We start from the raw sequence: 27,668 nt of genomic DNA on the forward strand, positions 1-27,668 counted from the left end.
AGAAATATAGCACATTTGACCGCACTATACTGGAATCAAAGCAATTCTCAACAAGCCGATTAGTTCATCCATCATGCTCACAGGTTTCAGTGTTTGAAATTGACTGCAGAACAAGAAAAGTTCCCTGCAATTCGCGAAACCTATGCAAAAAAACAAGCAATTTTAATCACAAGTTGTAATATTTGCCCCTTTCTAGAGCAAGAGCCCTAGAAAGAGGGCAAGAGAAAGAAACAAACTTCCCTCAACACAGGATGAGGCTGTGCTGCAACATATTGGAAAAGCTGCAGTTTCCTTACTGACATTTAATCAAGGGATAAACATGGTGCAAATTCATATTCTAAAGCAACGCCTAGCTGTCATAATGACATAAAGATACAACTGCAAGCATTAATACTTGATATTTATGCTTCTTTTGACTTTGAAGACGCAATTGGTTGCTGACGTATTTGGGGTGTTTTTATTGAGGTTATGGATGATTCCCTAAATTGCTGTTTGCTTTTTGAGGCTTCTCTGATGAAAATAAAATGTAAACAACACATTCTCATTTATAGTTGAAATGTCATAATTTGTACTTTGAGAGATGAAAACACTTTTAATGAAGATGCAGGCTGGACAGAGTTACACCAATAGATGTGGTTGTGTTTTTTCTACTTCTTTTTGAATTGATGTATAAACCAAAATTTGAACTACAGATAAACATAAACACATAAAAGGTGGCTAGCACTGTCGCCTCACAGCAAGAGGGGCCCAGGTTCGATTCCTGGACTACGTACGCCTTCTGTGTGGAGTTTGCATGTTCTCCCCGTGTCAGCGTGGGTTTATCCGGGTTCTCCGGCTTCCTCCCACAGTCCAAAGACATGCAGCTTAGGTTAATTGATTAACTCTTAATTTCCCGTATTGATTGTGAATTGTTGTCTGTTTCTGTGTGTCATACAGAAACAGCAACCCTGATCAGGATAAGCGGTTAAAGATAATGGATGGACATAAAACGTCACAGACCTAAAAAAACTATTGACTATGTATTCTGCTTGTCACACGCTTCTGCTTCATCCTCCCTAACCAAAACAAATCAGTTTGCATCCTGATGAGTGCTAATGCTAATGGATGGTCATTTTGAAACTTTTTAAAAGTTGAATACAAGGTTATGACAAAGATGGCTAAATGATAATTATGATTTGGATGTTCATTTCAGTACGTATCAATGCACTGTGAAATTCTGACATGATAGCATTAAAAGTACATTTATAGCCAAGCTCCTAAACACAACATGTATAATAATTATAATAATAATAAAAAAAATGGTCATGATAATAATAATAATTATAAGATGGAGAAGTTATTTTAGAGATGTCACTGATTATGCAAGCCTCAGGCCTACCGTCCACTGTGTGGATCTATTGTATAAGTTATAAATAAGTGGTAAACAAATAGGCGCTAATTATAGCGTTGGACTGTTCGGCTGGTGGCTGGAGTCCAGCTGAATTTTGAAAGCAGTCACTAATGACAGTGTTATGAGACAAGACTGTGCTAGAGGACATGGTGCTTAAGACAAATTGCATCGCAGAAGTTCCTTCCAAACTGAAGCGCGTGCATGTGAAGATATATGTGTTTGCTTGCTTTTACAGATGCACCTGTGTCTTTGTTCTGGGCTAGATAAAAGTGTGTGTTGTCCTTGAATGTGTCTGTGTGTGTGTGTGTGTGTGTGTGTGTGTGTGTGTGTGTGTGTGTGTGTGTGTCCAGCCTGCAGAAATGTCACCTGCCAGGCTGTGGGCTGAAGGCCACTGCTCGCAGATCTTTTGTTTTTTTGTTTGACACCGCATGAATCTTTCTTAACCTGTGTGACGAAGCGGCGCAGCTCTCCAACCTTTCCTCATCCTCGCCTCCATCACTCTCACCTGGCAGTGTTTGTTCAGCGCACTACAAATCTTTGGCTTAGTGCTGATGGGTCACTCAACATATGTGTTTAATGAAGTTCCACAAACTAACAGGCAGACACACAAATGCAATGCTCATAGTTTCTAATTTTACATCCAGTTATCCTCATTGGTTTCTTATTAGAAACAGTTCATAGACTCGATGATGCAGATGTTTATGAGGGGCTGTGATTGGCTGCATTGGGCTTTAGATCTGAGCTCGCTGATCTCATTCTCTGTCTGCAGCTGTTTTTCCTTTTATTGTTGAATGAAATCAAATCTGTGCTGAAGTAATCATTTTGTAAGGACACTGTGTTTCTATCCCCTTTGAAGCAGGAACGCAACTATTTTCAACCTGTTGATATTTTTGAGAAATACACTTCGGCATGTATTAGTATCCATGCGTGATTATGTTCATATGTGTCTGTGTTTTATGTGTGTGCCAACCTAAATGTTGATTATCAGAAACATGTGCATGTGCAGGCTGTGAAGACAAATTTATAAAAAATAAAATAATAATAACTGCTTTCTCTTGCAATTTCCTTGCTACATTAACCATTTCTTTTGCATGGTTTTAACTGTATTTTTCACAACTGCACATCTAATTACAGTGAATATTATTCCATCACAAATGCAGCCTTCTGTACTTCTTAGGCAGACTTTACTGGTCCAGTAGAACCGTATTGGAGAGCCCCAGAAAGAAAAGTCTCTAATGAAAAGAATGTGTTGGAAACAAACCTTGACTTGTTAGATCATGCTTGAAGTTTTATGGTGGAAGTTGACTAGTTTCTCTGTTTCCTTAGTTCATAGATTCAGCGTTGGAGTCTTACCAGGGACCAAGTTGGAGAGTGGACCCGCAACTCTTCATCTGTGCAACAACCTACTGGCTCTCGCCAGGGATGTCCCTCCTGTTATTATTGGCCACTGGAACCTTCCAGACCTGCGCAGATATGGGCCTGTACCCAATGGATTTGTGTTCGAGGGAGGATCAAGATGTGGTTACTGTAAGTTTTTGCTCTTAATGTTGTTGCTTTATGTGCTACATCTGGATGTGTTAAATGGTATATTGGCCATTTAGCTATTATGTTGCTCCATGAACTGATATTTTGTTTTTTTGCTGATTTTTTTTTCAGCAAGAATATAAGATAATTGGCTTATGCAGCTAAAATAGCTTGTGTTTGTGAAGCATGAGGGGAACTAAAGGAAGTATGAAAAGTTATAAGTTTAATGAGAGGTCAATACCACAAATAACAGTGAGCGGTTGACAAAATGGGAGGCTTGGAAACCAGAACATCAACAACAAAATGGACAGAACAACAAATGAAAGCAAAGTTAAAATATCAAAATAAGGGGGAAAAAAGCACAAAAATTTACTTCAGACTACCACTATCTTCATCATGTCATGACAATAATGTCTAGAGTAAAATTGGTCTACATCATTAGAGGCTAATGGCTCATTAAATAGGTTTCTGAGCCCTGTCTTTCTCAGACAGACCACAAAAGCATTGGCTGTGATTGGAGATGATTGATTCATTTGTATCTTTCATTCAACAGTGTCACAAGTAGTACTTGTTTTACAGCCATTTAGAAGAGGGAAAATGCTTTAGTTAGAATTTTCAAGGTTTCACTTTGTTCCAATTAAGGGAAATATTAATGCTTCATTCATTTCATGCACCCCTAATCTCGGCACATTGTTAAGGAGTTACACCTGACTTGGGTCATTGGGAAACTGAGGCGTGTTCTCTGCAGTCGGCCAATCATAGCTGGTAGTTTGTTGGTTATTGTGACATTAGATATACTTCAAAGTCACACCAATTTGTAATCCAGTTGGCATAAATCTCTGCTAGAAACAATTGTGTGTCAATTGATATTTTATTGCTGCACAATCTCTTCAGTTCGCCAACATGTGGTTAACAACCACATCTGGGTGTAATGTTGATGTTAAATCCCAAAGAGTGGGCTGTTATTGGTTATTTGATTTACTTGGATGAGTAATGGCAAGCATATGATGTAAATGGCAGTAAAATATGTTTCACTTGTTCTCATCATGGTTTTTTTAAAACAGCTGCTTCATAACAACAAGAAACCTGCTGGAAGAAATTAGTCTGTGCAGGATCACTTCTGCTGTGCCTGAAATTCAACATCATGCGTCTTTCCAGAGAAGTTGTTTTGGAGAAACAGGAGTTACCCCCTAAGCTCAGTTATAACGGTCCTTGCTGTGTGTGTGTGTGTGTGTGTGTGTGTCCCAGGGTAAACGTAAACTACAGTTTACATCTTGGAACAGACATGAAGCCATTAAAGCCGAGATGAGTGTATGTCGACACCTGGAGGGGGACAGAGAGGCATGAGGGGAATGCCAGAGACATCAGAGCATTACAGAAACACGATGAGCCCACTGGAAACACGACACGTCAGTATGCGATGTGTGATTTATTTAGCTCTATTAAATCTTGATAATATGAAGACGGTCAGATATTACATAAACACAATTTCAGAAAGACAGTAAAAAAAAAAGGGTAAATGTGTGTAAACGCAAAGGTGCATTTTAATGTTTGAGTGTTGAAGGAGTGCATTCCTTTGGCATGTAACCTTTCAGCACAGTGTATCCACAGCAAGGGGAGAAGTAGTCTAACGGCGTTGAACCTCTCACTTGTGGTTGAAGCTGTATTTGTCCGACCTTTTGTCCTGTTGAGTTTATCGGTAATGATTCTAGTTTTTCAGTAGTAAATGCGAGCCAAGTAGTCAAAGTGTGCTATAAAACACTTGTCACACTTGATGTAAGGGCTCAAATGAGTAGTCAGATGGATGGAAGACAATGATGTATGGAAAATGAATCAGCAAAGAGTTGGAAAATCACCTGGGTTGACACTTTATTAATCCCAGCGGGAAATGCAGCTTTGCAGTAACCAAGTTACGCATGAATGACAAATTAAAACACACAACAATTTTTTATTAATTAAAAATGAACATAAATTGAAAATCAATATGATATTGTTATGCTGTGTCTTTATTTCTTGAATGATCAGCGTAACAGATTTCCTCAAATAGTACATAAAGAAGATTCTAAAGCTTCACAAATAGGTATGAATTAACAATTGATCAAATAACTAAATGTAATGTGAAGGGGATTTTTTTGTTCTTCCTACAAAAACACCTACAGATCATTATCACCCAGCTCTTCATTTTAGCTTCACGGATCTTCAAAGGTGCCAAGTGTAGGATTTGGTTGAAGATTGCAACCTGATGGAACTTATTTTGTGTGCCACGCGTGTAGGAGAACAACGACGCAAAAACGCAAATAGCCCTATCTAGAGACAATTGTTGTTAGTAATTTAGAGAATAATAGAGCCATTGTGTGTATAGTGGGGAGTGAGTGATTAAGCGAGAAAGCAGCAGTGATGTGGTTGAGCAAAAAAGTTGGCAGCGGTGAAGAAGAAAGTTAGTTTAGTGTTGAGATGAACATAATCGAGCATTAAGCAGCTAAAGAGTCAGATATTTTTCTTTGTAGAAGGAGGAGACCAAAATTAGAGCTAAAAGGAGAATAATTATCTTATGGGGACACAAACCAATGAAATATAAATGATTGCTTATGTTGCTGGATGTCTTAATTTGTGTTGTGGTTCTAGCTTGTTGTGCTGCTTTAAAGAAAATCAAAAGTTTTGCTTAGAGTATAGTTCCATTTTATTTAATTTGCGGGGGAATATAACTAGACAGTTAAATGTGTACATGTATATCAAGTTGTTAATTTCACTATTAATGAAGAAATCCATGTCTTGGAGAAGGTTAATGTTGTTCCCCTTGGGAAAGCTGCCGCTGATTCCATAGATTATTTAGTTCAACTCACCTAGAAAGGAAGAAAAGAATAAAAAGAAAGAGTGTGGTGTGTCCAAAAACAAACTATGACTTTGCTGCTGTGAAAATAATAAGGCCAGCCTTTGCTCTAGTGACTTTAGAAGGTTAACACTTCCCACTTACTGAACACAATTTAATAAGTTCTGTAACTTTTATAATGACTCTGTGTTTTATCACTTTTTAGAGAAGAGAACAGAAGGGTCCACTACAGAATCTTTGTAGACTAAATGAGCTCTGCCACCTGTCCTTTGTTTTGCTTTATTTTTTTTGTCTCTAGCTTTGGCACCTGACGTTCAGTCACCTGCTATCAAAAGCATGACACGAGTAGATGTGGTTCCTCAACAAGAAAATATTTGAAGAGATTCAAATTAATCTTAAATCTAACCAAAGTGTCTGTGCCATGTGGGAGTACAATATATGATGAAATGAATTACTTAAACTTGATTAAATCCCTATCATCCACGTCAGCAGGCAATGCATCTTCAGTTTGGACTGGTGCAGACATTTGTTCAGACTTTACTGCCGACCCTTTGACCCTGCTCACTGCGTGAGGAGTGTTGGGAATGTGATCGGGGCCTGCCTTGAGATGGGTGGTCTCAGGGACAGGACGACACAACGACCCCTTAATGGTGACACCTTGTAATGAACAGCAGGTCGTATTGTCAGGGGGAGGCCAAGGGACCTATGGGGAGCACGGCCTTTAACCTTTGCATTCCTATATCACCTTTGATGACATTCTAAATTGATGTGAGAGACATACTGGGAGCATTGAAGAGTAAATATAAATTACTTTTTGTGAATTAATATGAAATGTAGAACCGCAGCCACGACAAGGGCTACGTATCAAACCTCAATCATTTTTGTAAGTACTAAAAGTTATCACTGAATGCCCGGCCAAATTAGTTTACTTATTCTTTGATAATATCATTCTTGTTTTCAATTTTACTTGATATTTTATTTCTGCAAAGTTGTTATATGACTGCCCCCAAGTGGCTTCTTCTTTTAAACTGCAAAAAAGGATTTTGGAGAAAAAAAGCAGTGGTAGCAGCATTGCTCTAGGTATAGCAATGTCAATCGTTTGGTCCACTGACTTAAGACTGAAGTATCTTGACAACTATTGCATGAATTGCTACAAACCTTTGTATATATATTTATGGTGCTCAGTTGATTTATTCTTTGTCTTTGGGGATCCTTTGATATTTCCTCTAGTGCCACCATGAGGTTGATTATTGTCTATTGGATGGATTACCATGGAATTTGGTTTGAACATTCATGTTCTCCTTGGGATGAATTATCAACTTTTTTAACAACTTTGATGATCCAACTAACTTTTTATCAAACACCATCATCAGGTCAAAATTGTACATTTATTCCAATACTATGTTATGTGACCACATACTGGTAAAACTGTTGTGCCCATATGCCTCAGCTGTATTTTTTCTTCAGTGCTGATATAATCTTACTAACATGCTAAACTAAGATTGTAAAATTGGTGAACATTACACAGTCATTGTGAGCATGCTGGCATGCTGAACTGGGAAACAGACCTCACCCTGCCTTAACAAACCAAACAGGTTAGCTGTGAAAGCAATGCACTCTTAGTCTTGTTCAAGGTTCTCAGTTGTTAGGATTTGCTGTTTTTTTTACTTGAAAGTTAAACTGCAAATCTTTGGACTGTTGATCACACAAACAAATAATGCTTTGGGTTTAGTTAATTGTAATAAACATTTCAATTTTTTTTTTTTATAAACATGTAGAGACCAAACGAATAAATCCAAAATGAGATGGTTGTTTGTTGCAGACATAGTAGATATCAGTCAAATTTTCACTACAACTGAAACATTTCAAATGATATCAAGCAAATATAGCTTTCTTATGCATTACTTCATGATCCTTCTGGTGGGTACTTCAGTGCTGCAAAAACTAACTTGACACTAATAAAGTCTGCTCTCCACAGGGGCCGGTGTTTTCTTGCTCGCATCTGCTGAGAGCGAGCAGATCAGCTTTCTATTCGACTGCAATGTCAGAGGCATCTCCCCCAACAGAGGCCCTTTTGGACTGCGGCCAGTTTTGCCAGGTCAGTACCAGAGGTGTTTAAATCTGCTTAGCTGGACTGGAACACCAACCTTTATGTTACAGAAAGACACAAAGATCAGTTGTAAGGACTATCATTTTAAAAAAAAAAGAAGGTGGATCTCTATGTGATGCTTTTTTGGATAAATAATAGCCTTGCTGTTGCCAAGGAGTATCCGAAAAACTCTTAAGTCAACAATTTAAAATTGTACCAAACCATGCTTGGCTCCCCTCCTGTGCCTCCAGGGATTATTATAGCTGTTAGGTGTGCGGCCTTCCTGGAATCCAACCATTTTTGGCAGAATGAGTCAGAGGATTCCTCCGTGGATGGATGTGCTTTGATGTGACTAAACTATGACTGACAGCTGTTTTTATGTAATTGGCTAATCCTTTGAAGCAATTTATAATTTTAGTCAAACGCCCTAACCCCTGACTTAAGTGTACTGTGGTGAATTTAAAGCTAAGGGTCACCTTAAACATCAGTAAGAGGATGACTACTGTACTAACTGTGGTTATGGAAAAGCAAATTGAATTGTAGTCTATGTATAGTTGAGTGTGTAGTGCTACTGGTGAGCATTCTGGAGAATGGGCCGAGTTCCAAATAGCCTTTAGGTTTGTTATACTCTCATTACAGCAGGGTTGTAATCTTCTCTCATGTTCCTTTGCCACCCATTGTGGAAACCTGACAGTATCTGTGTGGAGTTTGTTTTTGTAAGATTCCGCGCTGAAAGTTGAAAAGCAAATGAATCCCCAATAATGTTGAAAATGGGTTATTGTATAGTTATTTCTTTAGCAAAAATGGCAAACTTTTTTTGACTCCATTTTAGCAGTTGTAATGATTTGCTGTGTTTCTTTGTGTTTTGTGATAAGAAACTGAATACCTTTTTGGGGTTTGACTATTAATCAGACAAAACAAACTTTAAGATATCAGTGTGGGCTTTAGGACATTTTTTGGCATTTTCTGACATAAAAATATTTGTTTCAGATTATGTTCCTCCTCAACTTTGACTTTATTACAACTCTTACATTGATACTTGCTAGTATCAATATTGTTATATCAACAATGGATCAATGACAATGTAAAAGGATATAATGTAGTGACAAAGCTCAAGAGAATTATCACCAGACTGCAGCTCCCCACAACGTTTTGGAGAGTTTTGGTGTCACTCATTCACTGTTGCCAGTCTCGTCAGCTTCTTTGTATGCTACTGTTTATGGCAAAAAGGCACTAATAAACAGTACACCACTGGCTTGACACCAAACAGACAGAAAGCTTAAGCAACTAAAGATGATCAAAATGGAGCATTTAGGAGCTTTAGAGACAGATATTACCCCCAAGAGCTGGTGGAGACCAAAAATGGAGCTAAAAGGAGAATGACTACTGGACTTGCATTCGCCAGGGTGCCAAATAAATGATTATGGTGCTCCATATCTGCTGGATGTGAATAAAAGCTACTGTTTGCTGAAACTTTAGCCATGAATTTGTTTAGACAATGCTTGTTTCTTTAGCCCTCAAGTAGCCCAAAAAGTTATTGCAGTTTTCATTTAGAAATAAACTCTAAACTGTTACTTGGCACATTGAAAAAGAAATTTTCCTATTTCTGTTATTTTGATAACACATTTGGATGCATGGTCTAATATTACTAAAGCTGTTGAGCGTTATCTGCTCTTCTGCTGTCCACTTATAACACCTTCGATTTTCCACACTAGCAGTTTTAAAAGAAAATGTCTCACCCAGTGAACGACTTAGCAGGAAATGTTGACCGGGCAGCTGTGGGCGCTCGTGGATATTCTGGTTTTCACACATCTCGCTGCTCAATCACAGGTTTAGCTCATCCTCCTATTATTGTAGCGCATAATAGAATAAATAGCAGGGAGGATGTTGGAGGGAGAGCAAGGGGTCAAAGTCACAGTTCACACAAGCAGAGCAGCGAAAGCCTTCTAATCACTCCGGGCATGTATGTAACCTCATCCACAGGATTCCACTGCTGCCTCCCCCCCTTCATTTCATACTCAGTCACCCACCGCTCCTCTCTCTCCCCTCCGCTCTCTCATTTTATACTCTTATTCCCCTCTGCAGCCTTTAATTGTGGCTATGGTTCTCACTTGTAATTCACCTCTGTCCTTTTCGGTGTCTGTGTCTCTGTCCGACACTGCTCCTGGCTTAATCTCTCCGCCTCTGTTTTGATTAATTGCTGTTATGTTCCCAGGTTCATTCATCAGTTTGTCACCCTTGGGTGCAGTAATGTTTCCACCTCTCTCTGCCTTTCACTTTCCTGCTCTCTGGTTAGTCTCCAGCATACAGACATTATGCCCGTGGGGAACATTTTAAACTTGCATTACTACGTTCCTCTAGGAACATTACAAGTAATCATCCGCCCAGTGGATGACGATATAGGGAATGATGATGACAATGCCTGCTTCAGGGTAAAGTGGAAAATGCATACAGTTTAGATTGTATCAAGTCAGTTTTATTTTTATAGAGCAATTACACAAGGGGTGCAATAAGTACTGTTAGTGTCAGTGTCTTTACTTTTGATGCTTATCTTATAACCATACACATTAGATAAATGTAGTGAGGACTGCTGTTTTGCCAGTAACAGTAGCCAGAAAATCCTAATTTAGTCAAAGGGGAGGAGGTGTTAGTGGAGCTTAGCTGAGTTGAGGTAGCCACAAGAAATACAGCGTGTGATAGGCTGCGACGCCTGTCAGTCAGAGAGATATGACCCCACTTTTTTCTGATCTCGTTGGCCGTGCTCCATTTGTCTGTGCTGCAGCAATGGCAGAGAAACCTACTTAAATGGAGTGCAGGCGTCATATGAGACGGCATGTATGATGTTGAATCTCTATTCAGGAGCAGGTAGTAGAGATGCTGTGGTAGAGGCAGCTAAATAGTTTTTCTATTTGGATGCAGCCATGACAACTGATGTGAAATATGTCAATCAGTTGTTTTGTTTAAAGTTGCTGCTCGTACACTTTGATTTAATTTGTACACCTAACGTTTAACCAAGACACTAAAACTGTAATCATTAAAAACATACTAAATTATTTTTTGTGTCATACTAAGATTAAAGTATGTTTTCTTCTTGAAAAAAGTAGTTATAACATTTTAGCTAGGTTGTACAAGTTTTAAGTTTGACTCTAAACAAATGTAAAGCATTTCTTTTTAAATGTGCACACACATTTGAAATCTTTGTTAAAAAAATTCAAATCTTATTTTAAATCTTACCAGTTCTGAAGGTGAGTTTACGACTGAGATATATAATAGTTTGAAGGTTTCTCCGGCCAAGTACAATTCCTTAAAAATGTGAAGTTCTATCTCTTTGGCTTGTTGAGCTGCATTGTTGCACAGATGTTTTTCACCAGGAAAGCTATGCCTCCTGATGTTTGTGTTATGTGCTTCTTGTTACACAATATCAGGACAAAGAGTTAATGAATTTATTCTCCTTCCTTTTGAACTTTTATCTTGAAATGAAATACTAATCAAATATCACAGTAATGACTAAATTGTAAAAGTTGAATGTTAGTTCAAAAATTGGAAATCTTGGCTCAAAATGTTTCAGTTTGGACCTTAGACCTACAAATTCTAAATGTAATTCTGACTGACTCAAATATTACTTTGTCTACACCAAACTGTAGTAGGGGTGAAGTTTTTAAAAAGTTGATATATGAGTTGCATCCTTGTGAACACCAGTAGGATAAACATGTTACTTTTGTATATTTTTGACAGGATCAACATGTAACTATATGAGACAAGGGTCACCAGTGGCTCACTAAAGTCATCTTAAAGTTTCTCCCAGTCATTCTTTTATATATTTGAGGACACATTTGTATACTGTACGTCAATATTCCACATGTAGGATGTGAACTTAACCATGTACAGAGTTCTGGTCCATTTACCACATTACCGCTGTAGGCTCGGGGGGAAAAATCGATCCAGTGTTAAGAGGTGACCTTCCAAGGTACATGAGATCCTTGAACACCACCAACAGTCTTTAGCCACTAGCCGCCCATCGCCTGCCAACAGAGGCACGTGGCAACGCTATTAATAAACCCTGTAGTGTTACACAAATACTGCAAGGTGTTCCCCTGTGTGACCCTTTTCTGTGCGTGTGCAAAGGCCTGTTACACTCACGGGCCAAAGTGCTTGTTAGTTATTCTTTTCACCAGCATCTTGTGGCTGATATTTTATTTCCCTGAGACCACAGCCCTTCATGAGTGAAGCTCTTGTGGTTTAAAGGGTCCCCTTCTTGTTTCTCTGGCGTTGTTGTTGGATAAGTTTTCACAGCTGTTCCTGTGTCACAGCAGTGCAGGCTCGGTGACAGTAGCAAGACTCCAGAAACTTCCTGTGTCGTCATTAGTTTGTTTGATGTATACATTATAAGTCTGTGTGTGTTTGTGTCTACATATTTGTATATATAATTAAATTGAGTCATTGTGGGTTATTGTTCTGATGCTCTCTCTAACAGACCCCAGCGCCAGTCGGACGAATTCGGAGGAGAGGTTGAACCACGAGGCCCAGGAGCTGGAGAAACGACTGAGCATGCTCTCTCACAGGAGCAGCACAGGTACAGCACGTCACTGTTATGCTGTGCTGATTCGAAGTAGAAAAACTGTCAAACTGCAGATCAAAGTTTATCAATTTCACAAATCTTGCTGCTCTGAATGTGCGTTTTTCGTTTTACAATCATCCCAAAGCCCCCATAATCATTGTTTAACTTCAGTGATCCCTTTCACCCACCAAAGAGAATAAATGATACATTAGCTTTAAATGATGCTGCACTTTGATTTAAATTAAGTTTGCAGATTTGACATTACACACACAAGTGATTTATTGTTCCTATCATGCGGTGAATACCTGGGGGAAAAAACAGTCATAATGGTGTTATGATGCTTTAAATGCGTTATTGATTAAAGCAATGTTTTCGTTGAAGCTATTGATTATATTCATTAAAATTGCATTAATGTTGTCTTCCTTGGCAGTCTCGTCCTCATACTGCCCGTCTGCTGGCGGCGACGACCGCAGCATATCCGGCTCCTCTGACACGTCAGACAACAGCCAATCAGACTGCAGCATTGGCAGCCGAATGGCCATTTGGACTGAGCCGACCTCCAACCCATCTGACAGCATCAGTCATGTTGGAGCTAAAGTGTCGTTACCGAGCATCGGGAAGCTCTCCGTCAACCAGGGAGGTGGAAACCGGCCTGTTGTCAAGCCCCCCCGGCAGCTCCAGGAGATCGGCCGTCAGAGCTCGGCTGACAGCGGCATCGCCACCGGCAGCCATTCCTCTTACTCTGGAAGTTTCTCCTCCTACACAGGCAGCCTGGATATCACCCCCGGGGAGGACTTTGGGTCCGTTTTCAGCTTGCCTCCCCACTTGGCTCAAGACCTGAGCCCGTGTACTTGCACCACTGTCTCTGGACATGAATACCAAGTACCAACATCACTTAGGTATCTCTATGATAGCCCCAAGAGTCTGATACAGGAGGGAAGTGGGGATACCAAAGACAATGAACCCTCCGTCTCAATAAAGGACACTCCTTCATCTTCAGGCCTCAAAACAGACTCAGCACAGGAGGATAAAAGCAGCGCCATGACCTCTGGTGACCACTCAGAAACCACTGATAGACATTCAACGAGTGAACACTTACAAATACCCTCAGAGGAGGGTAAGAAAGACAAGTTGGCCCTTAGTGAACTCACAGACTCTCTCACATCCTTCCCCAAAACCATTGTGACGATCTGCTCAGTTTGTGGTGGATTTAAGGTAAGCAGAAAAATGTCTTACTGTTAGTTGTGCTTGTTCTTATTTTAATGCATTTGTGTTTTATCCTTTATCCAGAAACACCATTTGGTTAAGCTCAGATATAAGTGTTGTTCTATTCTCGTATATTCTCGTCTCGCCATCTGTTTAGCTAAAAAAAAAAAAAGGCATCCTCTTTGTTCAAATGGTCTCCTGAACATGCTCTGTCGTATAACTCCTTGTCATACAGTAGCAGCTTTTGTGAGCAGGCCTTATCATCACTGTATCATCTGTTCTGTAGCTCGCTGTCAATATGACCTTTGAGGTTTGCAGGCAGACGGTGAAGCTGCTCTGCGTTTGGTGTCAAAACGACCAACAGTCACATCGGCCATCTGTCTCATAAGTTGTCATTGTATGTAGAATATTTACACCTCGCGACTGACTTCAAGTGTTTCTGTTTTTACACCTCTACCTCTTATGTATTGCTTGCAAACTGAATGCCATTCAAATGAATTCATGGCATTTATACTGTCATAAGATGACAAAAATAATCTTGTAGTAAAAACTTCTCGATATGATCAATGAAGTTCAGCTGTCAACTAGGAAGTGATAGTGCTCTAATCCTTGGCTTGGCGTTCATAGAGTCGGTGGGGATTTCTTCTTCAGAGTTTGCTTAACTGCAACTAAAAAATATTTTTATTATCAGTCAATCTGGGGATCAATTTCTTAATAAATTGGTCCATTAATTGTCACATTTAGTTTTTTTGTATCACAATAGTGAACAATTAAATTGTTTCAGCTTCCCATTATTTTCTCTATTGTTTAGTCTTGATAAGTTGCTATAAGTGAAGAAAGACACGTTGGGTTTTGCAGTAAATCTTTTTACCCTTTGATTGATTTGATGGACCTGCTTGGCTGTGATACATAATAGTCTCACATCATTTATACCGGTTTTATACTGATGATTCTTTCTTGTGTTGCTGATGATTTTCAGTAGAAAACTGCAGTATATTTTTTTAAACATCTCTTGAACTCTTGAGTTTGATGTCATTTGAAAACACAGTGAAAACATTTCTGTTCTGCTGTATCCATGTCAGTTGTATGTCATGTTCATTGAATATTATAAACTAATAGCTCCACCTACTGGTGGTGCATTTAGTTAAGAAAGACAAATTGTATTTAATAACCTGAACAAAATGTTTTCTTTCTCTTTGTTTCCTTTAAGTTATTCCTCAGTGAACTAAAGTAAATATGGGAGTTATTGGCCAGAAGCTTATCCGACATGAGCAGTGTGGGAGGTTATTTATCACCATCAGCCTGAGCAACACAATCCATCCCTGTAGTGTTTATTGAGTTAAAGGGCCAGTTAAAAAACAAACGTCTAACCACTACTAAATACATGTCAATTCACATTTTGAAGTATATTTATACAAGCATTAAAATTGGTTGGTATTAAAACATTGTAGTATAATTGCAGTGTCGCTGTTGTGAACAGACTTAGAATGGTTTGGCTGGTTTGACAAAGAGGGGGTAGTACTGGTAATAAAGCTACAAAAATATATACTCTGTGTGATGGATGTAGTCATCTGACAGACATGGACATGACATTGAAAGCATATACAGTGATGACTCATCTCAACTTTAAAATATAAATGTATTTGAGTTATAGAAACTTAACAGTCCACTGTGGGGAGCTTTTAAAGGAAAAGGCTGGCCATATTGTATATCTTCTTATTGTCAACAAATCACATAAAAAGACAATTAATTGACCTTACTTACAGGAGGCTGGAGGTTTTGGTCTTCTCATGGGATTGTTGGCATTGTTGGTTCCTTTTTACATGCCTTTTAATGAAACACCAGGCTTAGAGTTTGTTGTTGCTTATTCTTCTATTTAAACCACTTTGTATTTAGGAATTTATTTTGTCTAATTTTCTGTTTCATCTCACAGGGGACGCCATGCATCCCTGCAAGTGGTTCAGCAATACCTGCCATACCAGGTAAGTGTAATCAGTTGAAATATTGTATGCACACTGCATGCATTGAATCTTGCATGCATGAACAGAGTTGATGCCTGTTAGAGAAAAAAACATTCATAATATGCTGTAGCAGCTGGAGCTTTCTAGATTTGATTTGGGACAAAAATCAAAGTGAGTTGAAGGTTTTTTTTTGCCTCCAGAACATCATGTTTTCAATCCAGCAGATCAAAGTGTTGACAAATCCCTGTGCAGACCCTGCACCGCCAGTGAATACAATATTGCAGTGAGGCAAATTTTGGAGAAACCCTGTGCCTCTGGAAACATCCACAGCTCAGAGAAGCCAACAGTGAGGAGAAGTGAGGATTCACTGCCGCCAAAAAAAGGAAGAGAGAGATTAGCCAGTCTCTTAGCTGATCTGCTAGGCTTTCCAAATGCAGATAGGCAGCTCGAGGCAAAGATTAACAGACTGAACCTTTATGAGTCAATGAGCCCTAGTTTTGGAAATGAGCTCAAATCTGCATCATTTGGCACCTGTGTACCATTACAAGATTCAGAGCAAGACAAAAGAGCTGTCATTTACGAAAACTGTTTAAAGTGTCGAGGAGAGCACTGCCATCCTCCTCCACGGGTCGCACCTGCTGATATGAACCGCCACAGGAACGTTTCCATTTTACAAACCTTTCCAACTGGGCTGCACATAAAGAAAAACCAAGAACATGAAGCGGCTGTAAATGAGGACCCGCTCTACCAAGCTCCCAGTGATGGATCACAGAGCGTGGTTCTGCAGTGTCAGTATGAAGAGATGAATGGTCCAACAGTGACCAGTGAAGGTAAGAGGCCTCTTCTCCAGTTTCCTCTCCAACTCACAACCAAGTTTTTTTCCAAGTCCTTTACCTCTGCAGACCTTTGAAGTGGATCTTCTCTTTGTTTCCGTTCTGTTCTTGTTATCAATAAAAGAAACACACTTCTTCTCCTTCTGGCTTCTTTTGTTTAATCAACTGCTTGTTTTTCTCTCTGCACTCTGTGAAGTTTCCTTTTCTTGTGTTGCTTGTACAACTGAGTTTGACGGGCTTTGAAAAGAAGAAGATGGGACTGAATGTGTTACTGCATGAACTTTGAAATCATAAATTATATATTTAGGCTCTACGAGAGACTGCATCCTCCAAAATGATCATACAGTTGAATTTGCAACTCTGTAAAACAGTTTCAACTGAACCTTATAACACTCCAAATAGGTCATGTATTGTAGGTGTAAGAGTAGACTGTATTAGTGTTTATCTAGTTGTCCCTAATAAACTGGCGACTTGTTTGTATATGCCAAGGAGAACAATGCATTTACCGGGCTGATATGTCAGTTTGTATTAGCTTAATACAGATATATCGGCATACATTTTGACCAATAAGTAACAAGATATTGCAGAGGAGCACACGGAATGACACTAAACGACTGCATGTTAAACCTCTTTGTGATGTATTGCACGTTATCATTTTATCAATACAGCTCTTATTTCCTGCACCGGGGATGATTTTTTTCCCCATGTGTAATAGTCGATGTTATTGTGAGATGATGAATCAATCTACTGTTATCTGTCACCACCACTGGGTCTGGATGAATTCATGCATTTATACCCAAAGAGCACCATGTCTAATTTGATTTAAAAAATGGATTAGAAAACAATGTGGGATAAAAATTAGGCCTTGACTATTGGCACAAGAGATTGCAGTTTAATTTCTAATATTTAAAAACACCCTCTGTTTTTCTCTCCCACCAGACAAAAGGCTTAATAGTAAAGAGGAAAGACGCAGAGCTGATCCTTCTTATGAGATCATGGAGAGTCGGACGCCGGAGAAGAACTCAGAGGTAGGCCCATTCAAAACTCTAATCCGCTTAATGCTATCAACCACTGACACATTTTGAGTTCAGCTTAACATTTAGGCTCAAGTAATATCGGAAATTTAACATGAACAAAATATGTAGTTTGAAACTTCTTGTCCCGTTTGTTATCCCACTTGTGGATTGAAATAAGCATAGTTTAGGAAGTCTGGATTGTTTCACTAATGTTGTTTAATGTTTAAACTTTAAAATGTGTACAGTCTCAACTATAATCTTGTGCTTTGGACTTCCATGTTGGTTTCTGATGAGAAACATTGTTCTCAGAGTTGTTCGTTCAGCCAAGAGGAAGAAAAGTCCAAAAAGCAATAGAGTAGGGTTGGATGATAAGACCTCAGAAGTACATTCAGTTGACATTTTATGTTCTCCAGAGGTGTTGATTTAACTTCACGGTCATAAAGTACGGAGTCTTGGTGTTATAACTCTAATGAAAGTAGGATTTATTGCACAGCTTTGCATTAGACTAGTATTAGTTCTATCCAGGTGTATAAACCTGCAGCTGATTATGTATGATTGACTTTTTACCTCTATAATGATACATGAAACCATTTTATTCAGTAAATAATATATCATCTGTTACTTACATAAGTTTTTAACAGGAATATGGGCTAACTGGTTGAACCTGTTCGTGGTTGTTGTAGCTCTGTTGTAGCTCTGCTTCCGGTCTTTATGTTAAGCTAAGCTAATCGCATTCTGTATCCAGCTCCACACAAACGCACAGACATGGGAGTGGTATCAATCTCCTTATCTAACATGTGGGTAGAAAGTGAATAAGTGGATTTCGCAAGATATCAAACTTATTGTGTGTAATACAGATACTTTATTAATGCCAGTGTTACATCACAAGCCTAGGTGCTGTTGAATGTGAAAATTAATTTAACCTCTGGAAACTCCTGATATGAAACATGAATATTAAAAAACAATACAAGAAGTTGTCTATTAAAGGGTCAGCAATCAGCTGATGCCCATTACAGATATCCCCTTTTATGCACTAGTCTCACTCATTCTCAGTGTGAAGACGGTTCCATCAAATAAATCCCTCTTTGTGTGAAAAGTGGCCGATGGATGACACTGAAAGCAATATGGCTGCACTTCTCCACCACTTTTTCACACCACAATAGCTGTGCTAACAGTGTCTGTCTAGAATCAAAGATTACATGGCTGCAATTTAAAAGGCATGGTTATCCATCCACAACGATGAACCATTGCAGACGTAGCCCTGACCTCTTGGTAAACCCTGAATTTGGGCCTCTGTCTATAAATACCCCAAACGTGTCCAGCGAGCTGTTGAGGATAAGGTCATCGTCACACTTCTTATGTCATAAATATACGGGTATAGTCGCTTACTGCAGATTCTAATCAACAGTGTGTACTGTCTGTGTGTCCAACAGGCAGAAGAAAAAAGCAAGTACGAGCTGATGGGCAGCTGTGGTCAGCAGAGGTTCCTTCAAGAGACTCAAGGTGAATGAGACATCAAGTTATGAATATAATCAGGTTGTTTTTTTTCAACCTGGCCAGTTAAATTATGCAGATTGTTGGTTGTGGAATGGACCGTCTGAACTTTTTCAGTCAGGCATTTCCCAGGCCTTTACGATAACCAGGACTCACTTACAAAAAGTAAATTAAATTCATGATTCATGCACTTGAATGAACAAGGCTTTAAGCACATCCCCTGTTTATGGTGTGCATGAATAAATAAATTAAATGAGGCTGATTCAGTGTGTGAAATGGAAGACTGGCAGGAGGCATTGCATCCGTAAGGGTGATGCTAGGAACAGACACGTACTCCACACACATAATGTTTACTCAACTCTATTCAGGGTAATGGACTGTGAGATTGACAGGAAGTTGTTTTCATAAAGTAAATAGCATGTTCCAATCAGTGCTGCATACAGACTCATTACATGCGCAGCCAGGGGCATGAACTCTTCATAAATTCAAACTTAGCTGAATATTATCTAAGTGGAGATCCACACATCACCAAATTAAAGCAGATTGCTCATACAAACTAGTCTTTCCGAGAGATAAACCAGTTGTTTCTTAATATTTACACCCAGTTACTTCCATGTGTGGCTGTTGCGGAGCCAACTACAAAGCGAACTTGTTAATATATAGCCCGTTTAGGTGAAAGAGGTAATATGGATTATGGTTAACATAAGTCACCAGAGACACAGAAATAAAGAAAAACTGAATCTTGGGTCAGGGCATTAAGTAACAAACTGGGGCAAAACAGGGAAATAAGTTTAAATTGTATTAATTATGTGATATCAGATGAGTCACATATGAAGCATGAAATTAAGGAATAAAGGGCACGTTTTATGTAACGCCATAAACTCGAGTTACATAAGAGCCAATTGTGTCAAGAGAAAACCCACAGATCCAAACAAACAGAGAGCGCAGTGATGTGTGACAGGATACCTGCCCTGATGGTGAGGTGAGAGGACAGCTGCCGGGGGACTTTTGGCCACTTAAGCATCCCACACTCAGAAACATGCCCTCAGTCTAATGCACACCTGCTCTAGGAAGTCCCAGCAGCTGTCACAATGTGGCACCAAACCCATCAGTCATGTTTGCGTACCTAAAACACACAACCGCTCGGCTCCCTTGTCATCTTTCCCATCAACCTGCCTCAGCAAACAGTTAATGGACGGGCACGTGCAGGAGGCGACCGAGTCGAGTGGCTCGGGTTTATTTGAGGATGCAGGCTTGATGCTTAATGGCAGCTGAAGTGCGTTTAATATTTTCATGTGCTGAGTAGTTGGGTAACACTTTCATTAAACAGTGCAGTTAGCAGCTACTACTTGATGTTATATTGATGTATTTTGGTTCCACAATGTGACATCAGGTCAAAATGATAATAATAATAATTAATCCCACAATGGAGAAATTACAATTCTCTGCATTTGACCCATCCCTGAGGAGCAGTGGGCTGCAACGAAGCAACTTTGGGGTTGGGTGTCTTGCTCAAGGACACCTCGGCATGTTGCCTGTAGAGGGGTTTGAACCACCAACCTTGTGGCCGTGGGTCAAGCGCTCTACCTCATGTGCCACAGCCACCCATGGCTATTCTTTTGTGCAAGCTTTAAGAATTTTGGTGGGACATTTTTCTTTGGCATTACTATTTTTACAGACCACTCTACACTGTGTAAAAGCATTTATTGCTGGATCATTGTATGTCTCTTTGACATAGTTTGTGACCAAGTTTTTCTTTTGGACACAATTTGCACAAAAGTGTATAAGATCAGTTTGGAGGTTTGTCAGATGTTTCAATTAATCCCTTGTAAGGTTCCCTGTTCTGCTTTTGCTCTGATTTATTTAGGCAGGTGTCATAGGCTAAATAACAGAAACACCAGTCTGTATAATGTAGTGCAGTTCATCATCTGCACAAACTAAACCCTCCAAAGCGAGTTGCATCAACTTCTCTATAAAACAGTTTCAACAAAATATTATAACATTCATGAAGGGAGAATTTATGGCATGGCTGTTGTGATTGACTGCATTACTTTTAGCTAGGTGTAACCAATAAATTGGTGACTGAGTGTAGGAGCATCATCTGTACCGAAGACCAAAGATGTTACTGTCATGATTTTTGATTCGTCTGTGAAAGCCCAAAATTGCAGAGTGGTCATTTTGGCTTGATCATGCGATTTGATGAGCAAAGTTTCTGGTGGGAAGCCGGTGAGGGAGACTGGCTTTTTGTCCCTACACCAATGACACCTCCTGGTTGGTCCGGGCCTCTAATGCAGGGAATTTTTGCTGTTTGTTTTACTCGACAGTAATCATCATATTAACGTACAAATGGTGAAAATACTGTAGAACATAGCATAAGTGTTTGCCTTTTACGTGAGAATGTGTTTGCATATTGAGAAAAGTCTTTACTCCTTTGGGGTTTCAGACATGTTTTCACGTCCACCTCATTGTATGTCTGCTAGAATAACAAAGGTGGAAAACCAGCTTGAACAGGTGACTCAAAAGCAGTTGACTTTGGGAATTCTGGTCACTAAGCTCAACCAGGTTGCCTCCTTAGCAAACTGTATTATGAAAAAGTCCCTCAGCCTCATAGCTGTGGGCAAACCCACTGTTGTGATGGTGGCCATTATAGAACACAACACTTCTGCGAGGGCTGCTTGGTGTCTGATCAATCAGGGATCGGACCTTTTTAGACGTTGCCAAAGGCTGAACCCACCAAGACTCTGCTGGCGTCTAATAGCCTCTCAATAATATGAGTGTGAGTGTCCCCTGGGGTTGATGCCTGTGAGCTGCTAATGGCTGCTGCCTGTTGCCGTTTAGGGAGAGTCAAAGTAGGAGAAATCTTTTTTGTCCCCAAATGTCACGCATTACCCAGCCTCTGAACACAATTTATAGCGCTGCATATACATGATGATAGTTTAAAAGTGTAATTACAACTCAGCTGTAGCTATACAGATACATATGAATCTATGACACTAAAACCAATGCATTTTATGCAGCATTTTATGTTTTTACAATATGATTCTGCCAGCGCATGTATATTAAATGGAGGTGAATAATAACTATATCTTCTAGAGATAGCTTCATTAGTGTTTTGAGCACTAAATGCCCCCAGCTGAACTGTTTTCTGTTGATGTACTCCTACTGTTGGGATTATTTTACAAACAAAGCAGCTGTAATTAAATGATTACATTCTGTGATCTAGATATTCTATTTGTCCTTCAAACATCAGCAGACTTGCAGTTAATTAATTTTTGTTTTGTTATGACTTAGTTGTGTTCAAGAGAAGAAAACTGATTCATTGGTGGCGGATCAGTGCGGCGTTGGTGGAACCATGGTTTTGCACTCTGTGACTCACGTGACCACAGTTTCAAAGGATGACGGGGAACTACGGTGGCCTCCGGGTTAGATAAAAACATAAAAGGCTCTCTCGAGAACCAATGTTTGGTTTGTCCGCTCTGGGCCGCTGTAGAAACATGGCAGTGCAACAGGGTGGACTCTGTGAAGACGACCTGCTCCGTATATAAATCTAAAGGGCATCATTCTCAGCTAACGAAAACACAGTGAGTCTTAGTTTCATGTGATTATACACTAATGGAAACATAGTTATGAATATTATATTCCATTTTCTGCTAATGGATCCCCCCAAATATTACAGACTGGCCCTTTAACTGCTGAAATAGCTTGATGCTGTAGCATGATGATGATTTGGAATGCACGTTTCCGATGAACAGTGCTGATGTAGGTGACCTAATTTCATCAGTTAATCTGTCTTTTCTCTTAATTGTTCTATTTTCATTAACACAATATCACTAACAAATGTTTATATCACTGTTCAGAATCAGAATCTTACTTTTCACTTGTCTCTATTCTTGGGGGACAACATTAGTATGCAGGTTGTGCAGATTTCTCAGATATCCTTGAGTGTACTGAAGGATGTAGCTATCATTACTGGCATTTTAGACACAAGCATAAAAAAGGATTGGGAAAACGTGTCACAGAGCTGAAAAAATACATATTTTATGCGGTTGCTCTGAAACTAAATCAAAAAGACATTGAACTGAATAATATTTACTCTGCACCTTTTTATGCTGGGTGGGTTTTAGGTTTATGACAGTTGAAGCTTCCTGTGCTCACTGGAAACCATCAATCCAGCACAATAAATGACATAGACAACACACTGTAGGCAACACTGTGGCTATAATTTGTGAGTTTGACAGTGCAGTCGGCAGAAAAAAGATGTTTCAAAGCTAACAAGGAATCTTGCCTCAACCCATTTCAACGGAATAGCTTTTACCATTTAAGAAGTGTTTGCTCTTTTTACTTGCAATACTGCTTGTGTTCAGGTTGACATTAAAAGCGCTTATTTTTAAGTACATTAATCTGACCTAATGTGCAAATGCATAATGCTTTTTAACAGTTAGTTTACTAATTTCAAACAGAAAATCTGCCAGGGATTTGTACATCTGTTGGTGTTGTGAATATTGAAAAAAAAAAATCAGTTTATATGGATTTTGTGTAATTTGCAACAAAAAAAAATCCCAAGAATTATAAAGTTAGAGATTCTTTTTCATGTGAGATTAGGCTATAAATTTAGGTTCGTTTTTTCTCTGTCTTAAAGGTTTCATCAAACAAAAACAAAAATCTTGTGTCAGTAAACACAATAAGTTTTCACATGTTTAAGGAATTGGATATTGGATACGTGTAGTGCTGATGGTGGATTCAAATGGTACATAAGTTCTGGTTTTACAGCCTCGTAATATTAAATGACCCTAATGCATCTAAATTATCCCTAGGGCCTAACCAATTATGCATAATTAGCCTCTGGGGGAAGAGGCAATTCTCTGGGATACAATGTGTGCCAGTGATGCATGATCTGCTGCTGTGCTTACTGTTGAAAATAATATAGTGACTCTAATGCAGATGTCTATATTTAAATGACTCCAATTAACATTAGGCTGTGATAAGGACTGTTGCCTCGAGACTTCCTAACACTGGAGGGAAAGATCTTCTAGCTTTCGATGAGGGTTATAATGACAAAGCCATATCCTTGATTCCGCCAGTGTTATCGTTTAATTAAGGTCATAATGACACTTTCAAATAAGTGCCAAAGTAAAGCTTGTGTAATTTCATCTCTTACATTATTATCAACACATTCCATGGAAAGACAAATATATCCTTCAAGTAGCAAACGCTTGGTGGAGCTTATTCCTCTGTGCCATAGAACTCTTTTGTTGTCCAAAAAATCTGAAAACAAATTGAAACACGTGAAAAAGCCATATGTGACATATTTTTTTGTTACAATATTTAGAGCCAGTATATAAGGAAGTTAACAAATCCCCAAGCAAAACACTAACTCCTTGATAAAACGCTGTGAAATAACTAGCCTATTCTCATTGCAATGAAGAAATAGTCATTAAAATGCGACTTAATGCCTCTTTTATGTGCTTAAAATGTTTTTCAGAAGACGATAGTTATTTGGCGGTATACGCTACCAGACAATCAAAGGCAAACCTTGTTAGCAGGATGAAGTACTTTTCACACCTTGAAAAAAAAAGAAAGAAAATGACACAAATGAATAAAGTCCTCATGAGCTTAATTAACACTCTTGTATTGGCAGGGGCAGTGTTCGTTTTCCCCCCAGAGGCACCGCTCCTTGAAAGACCTCGCAGCGAAGGTGTGACGTACGTGAATATTCCTGTTAGTCCCACATCCAAGAAGCAGCTCAACTACATGGAGCTGGAGCTTCAGGAGCCAGGTCCTGGCCCCCGAGGGACTGTCGCACACCTCCCCCCTCAGAGTAAGGGATGCATAACTTTTGATAAGTAAAAGTGCTGACATACAAACAGCTTCTCTCTAAAGCAATTAATACAGGTTTTTTAACCTATTCAGTCAGCAGGAATGTTGAACAGTCGGGGGTTACTGTCGTCTGAAAATCGTCTGTTACTGTCGGGCAACAAGAGAGATCAGATAATCATTTTCACTTCAAATTCACGACTGAAAACTCAAATAGATGTCATAGGAAACTACAAAATACAATAAGAAACTTGGAGCAAAAGCTGGCATTGAATGTCTTGTCAGTTTCATCAGCTTGTCTTTATTAGGCAAATTCTTGTAAATTCAGAGGTTCATTTAAAAAACAAAAAAACAAAAAACATAAATTTTAAAAAATGATATTAAGTATTGTCTCAGTAGCAGATGGGAAGTATTTATTTTAGTATCATTACGAAAACCTAGGTATTGTAGGTGCAGGTATAGAACATTTTCAGCCATAGAGGGTAGTTGTAATATTTCAGTAATGGCAATAATTTTGAATTACTGTATTTTTCCTCTTTTAACTGATATGGGGTCAAATTTTATATACTTCAGCACACACCCATAACTCCTTTGCTATAATTAGACATATATTAACTAATGCTAATAATGCGCTGTTCCACTGTATACATCTTAATCCCTGTATCAATCTGTGCACTCAAGAAGCAGAGCTCTGCACAAATGGTGATGCGGTAAATCATCATCTAAATTAGAAAATGATTAATGCCCTATAATGCATATTCAGATATACATACGAAACTCATGAAAGATTCATGAGGATATCTAATGAAGATAATTCATTTTTAGATGTAAGCAGGTATTAAATGCAAAGGTTTGAATTTAAAAGAAAATCCACATCCTGAACTTAAAATGACCTAAGTCTTGACCTTATGTTCTTTTCTTTGCCCACAGAGCATACAAGGCTTTCTCATTTGTGCTCCTGTTTCTGCTCCTTACAGCTTTATGAAAAAGCAATATTTAAAAACATGTTCAAATCCTACAGACAGATATGAAAGAGCCAACTTAAAACAAATCAGGATATTAATGCCAAGAGGATAAAAAGTCACTCTTGATACATGATTATTCTATAATTCTATTTCACTTTGTCAGAGTTACTGGAATCGCTCCCAAACAATTCAATGGATTTTCTTTCATCTCACTAAAAGACAGCTGAGTCATTGTCATCAGAGACACTGTAGTGAGCTGTAATTGACAGATGAGTTGGCTATCAGCGTCATTGCCCTCAGGAATACAAGGACCGCTTAGGCTCTGTCATGAGAGAGGTTAATATCTAATGTCAGCAATACAGTTCATATCCGGGAGGAGGGGGTTCTCATCCCGCCTCTGAAAGGGGGTCCCATGGCATTCAGATCACAGCTGTGAATTCACTGGCTCAAATGGGATCCTCTTCCAAGGCCTGTCGATGTGTTGTTAGCGACTGGTTGTGAGTTCCTCAATTTTATGGGACTGTAAAACACATTACTGTAGCATGAGACCAAGCATGACAGTGATATTCACGCAAATGCAGGGCAATTTCTGCTTAAACAGAACCATAATTTGGTGCTCTTCTTTGTGTGAAAAACAAATAAGGAAATCGCAAGTTACTTGAATATGGATGAGGGGAATTTGAAAGGCTTCAGCTGAATCATTGCCATATTCTTCTGCTTTGTGTGGTGACACTCAGTCGCATACCTAAAGCAATCATGTTGGCAGCAAGGGCAGAGATCCACTTCACTCTGAACTCTCTGTTGTCATGTTTGTTTGGATGTTTTCAGCAGTTCTCGAAATTGGATTTTTTTTTAAAGCTGATTCAGCAATGCTTTTGCTGCCATCTACAAATGTTGTGTCTAGTTTTTTTATTTGTACAAATAGGGTGTAAAACAAAATGTTTACACTTTGTTTTTTAGTAAATATTAAACAAACAAGATGGCTGGCTAAAGTTTCATACTTAACAGTCAGACATGAGACTGGTACCAATCTTCATCTCTAATTATTGGTTAGAAAGTGAATAAGCTGTCAATCCACTAAATGTTTCAATAACAAAGCTAGCAGCTAGCTTTCTCGCAGCAAGCCAAATGACAACGCGTTGAATATTAACTCAACAGTGATGATTAATAAAATGTTAGACGTTCTATGACATACTTCAAGTTAAAAGGTCTCTTTTTGTGTCTTAACAGGAAAGAGCTCCACCAAGTACGCCCACATTGACATCACCGCTACAGAGACGGCCCATAAAGTCGGCACGCAGCATGCCCTGGGACGCCAGGAGGGCCTGCACACTCTGGAGCTGAGGAGAAAGGGGACGCCACATTGATTTCTTCTTCACTGAACTGTTCTCAGCAGGATGTTTTATTTCCCCAAGAACAGCGTACTACATCAAATTTTCAGATGGGACTATTCCAAAAGATCCTCTGATGCAGGTTGCACCAACCGGTCCTCACTAAGCTTAATCCTAACCATCTTTAGAACGGACGAGAAAGGACTATTTGAGGCAATGTCATTATGGAGAATTGAAGAAAGAGAAAAGAAAATCTCATGGATATTAAGCTACAACAGTCAATAAGCTGTAATAGTTAAACATCTCAGTCATACTGTACTGAAACCAAAACTAACTGATAACACGTCTGACCAGGCATAAATCTCACCACTTTGTACATAATTATCCAACTCAAATATCATATCAAACTCCGAAGGCCCGACTGTCTACTCACACTAGTGGTCAGCTGTCATCATCAGTGGTAAAAATCCAGGATTTCATCAAATGGCATTAAAAAACGACAAAACTGAATGTCACTTGTTTTGAATAATATAATTTAGTTTAGGCTACATAGCCTATTGTTTGTGTTTAAGATTGCTTCACCCAGCACATCTTCACCAACTCACGTAAACATAACTGTCAGTTTCAAGCTGTTTCACCACATTTTTAGGAAATAAT

At 39.0% G+C, this 27,668-nt stretch overlaps 1 protein-coding gene across 1 annotated transcript in view; it reads left to right on the plus strand.

The window, feature by feature from the left end:
- Positions 1-27,047, plus strand: part of LOC129093178 (protein Dok-7-like) — a 28,902-nt gene extending 1,855 nt beyond the window's left edge. Inside the window, exons 4-13 of the mRNA XM_054601097.1 lie at positions 2,717-2,917; positions 7,723-7,842; positions 12,308-12,406; positions 12,822-13,606; positions 15,531-15,579; positions 16,107-16,388; positions 17,331-17,419; positions 18,841-18,910; positions 24,540-24,697; positions 26,916-27,047. Coding sequence (XP_054457072.1) covers positions 2,717-2,917; positions 7,723-7,842; positions 12,308-12,406; positions 12,822-13,606; positions 15,531-15,579; positions 16,107-16,388; positions 17,331-17,419; positions 18,841-18,910; positions 24,540-24,697; positions 26,916-27,047 — 1,985 coding nt within the window. The remainder of the gene's footprint in view (positions 1-2,716; positions 2,918-7,722; positions 7,843-12,307; positions 12,407-12,821; positions 13,607-15,530; positions 15,580-16,106; positions 16,389-17,330; positions 17,420-18,840; positions 18,911-24,539; positions 24,698-26,915) is intronic.
- Positions 27,048-27,668: the final 621 nt, after the last annotated feature.

This window comes from Anoplopoma fimbria, chromosome 7, assembly GCF_027596085.1.
Source record: "Anoplopoma fimbria isolate UVic2021 breed Golden Eagle Sablefish chromosome 7, Afim_UVic_2022, whole genome shotgun sequence".
Taxonomy (NCBI): Eukaryota; Metazoa; Chordata; class Actinopteri; order Perciformes; family Anoplopomatidae; genus Anoplopoma; species Anoplopoma fimbria.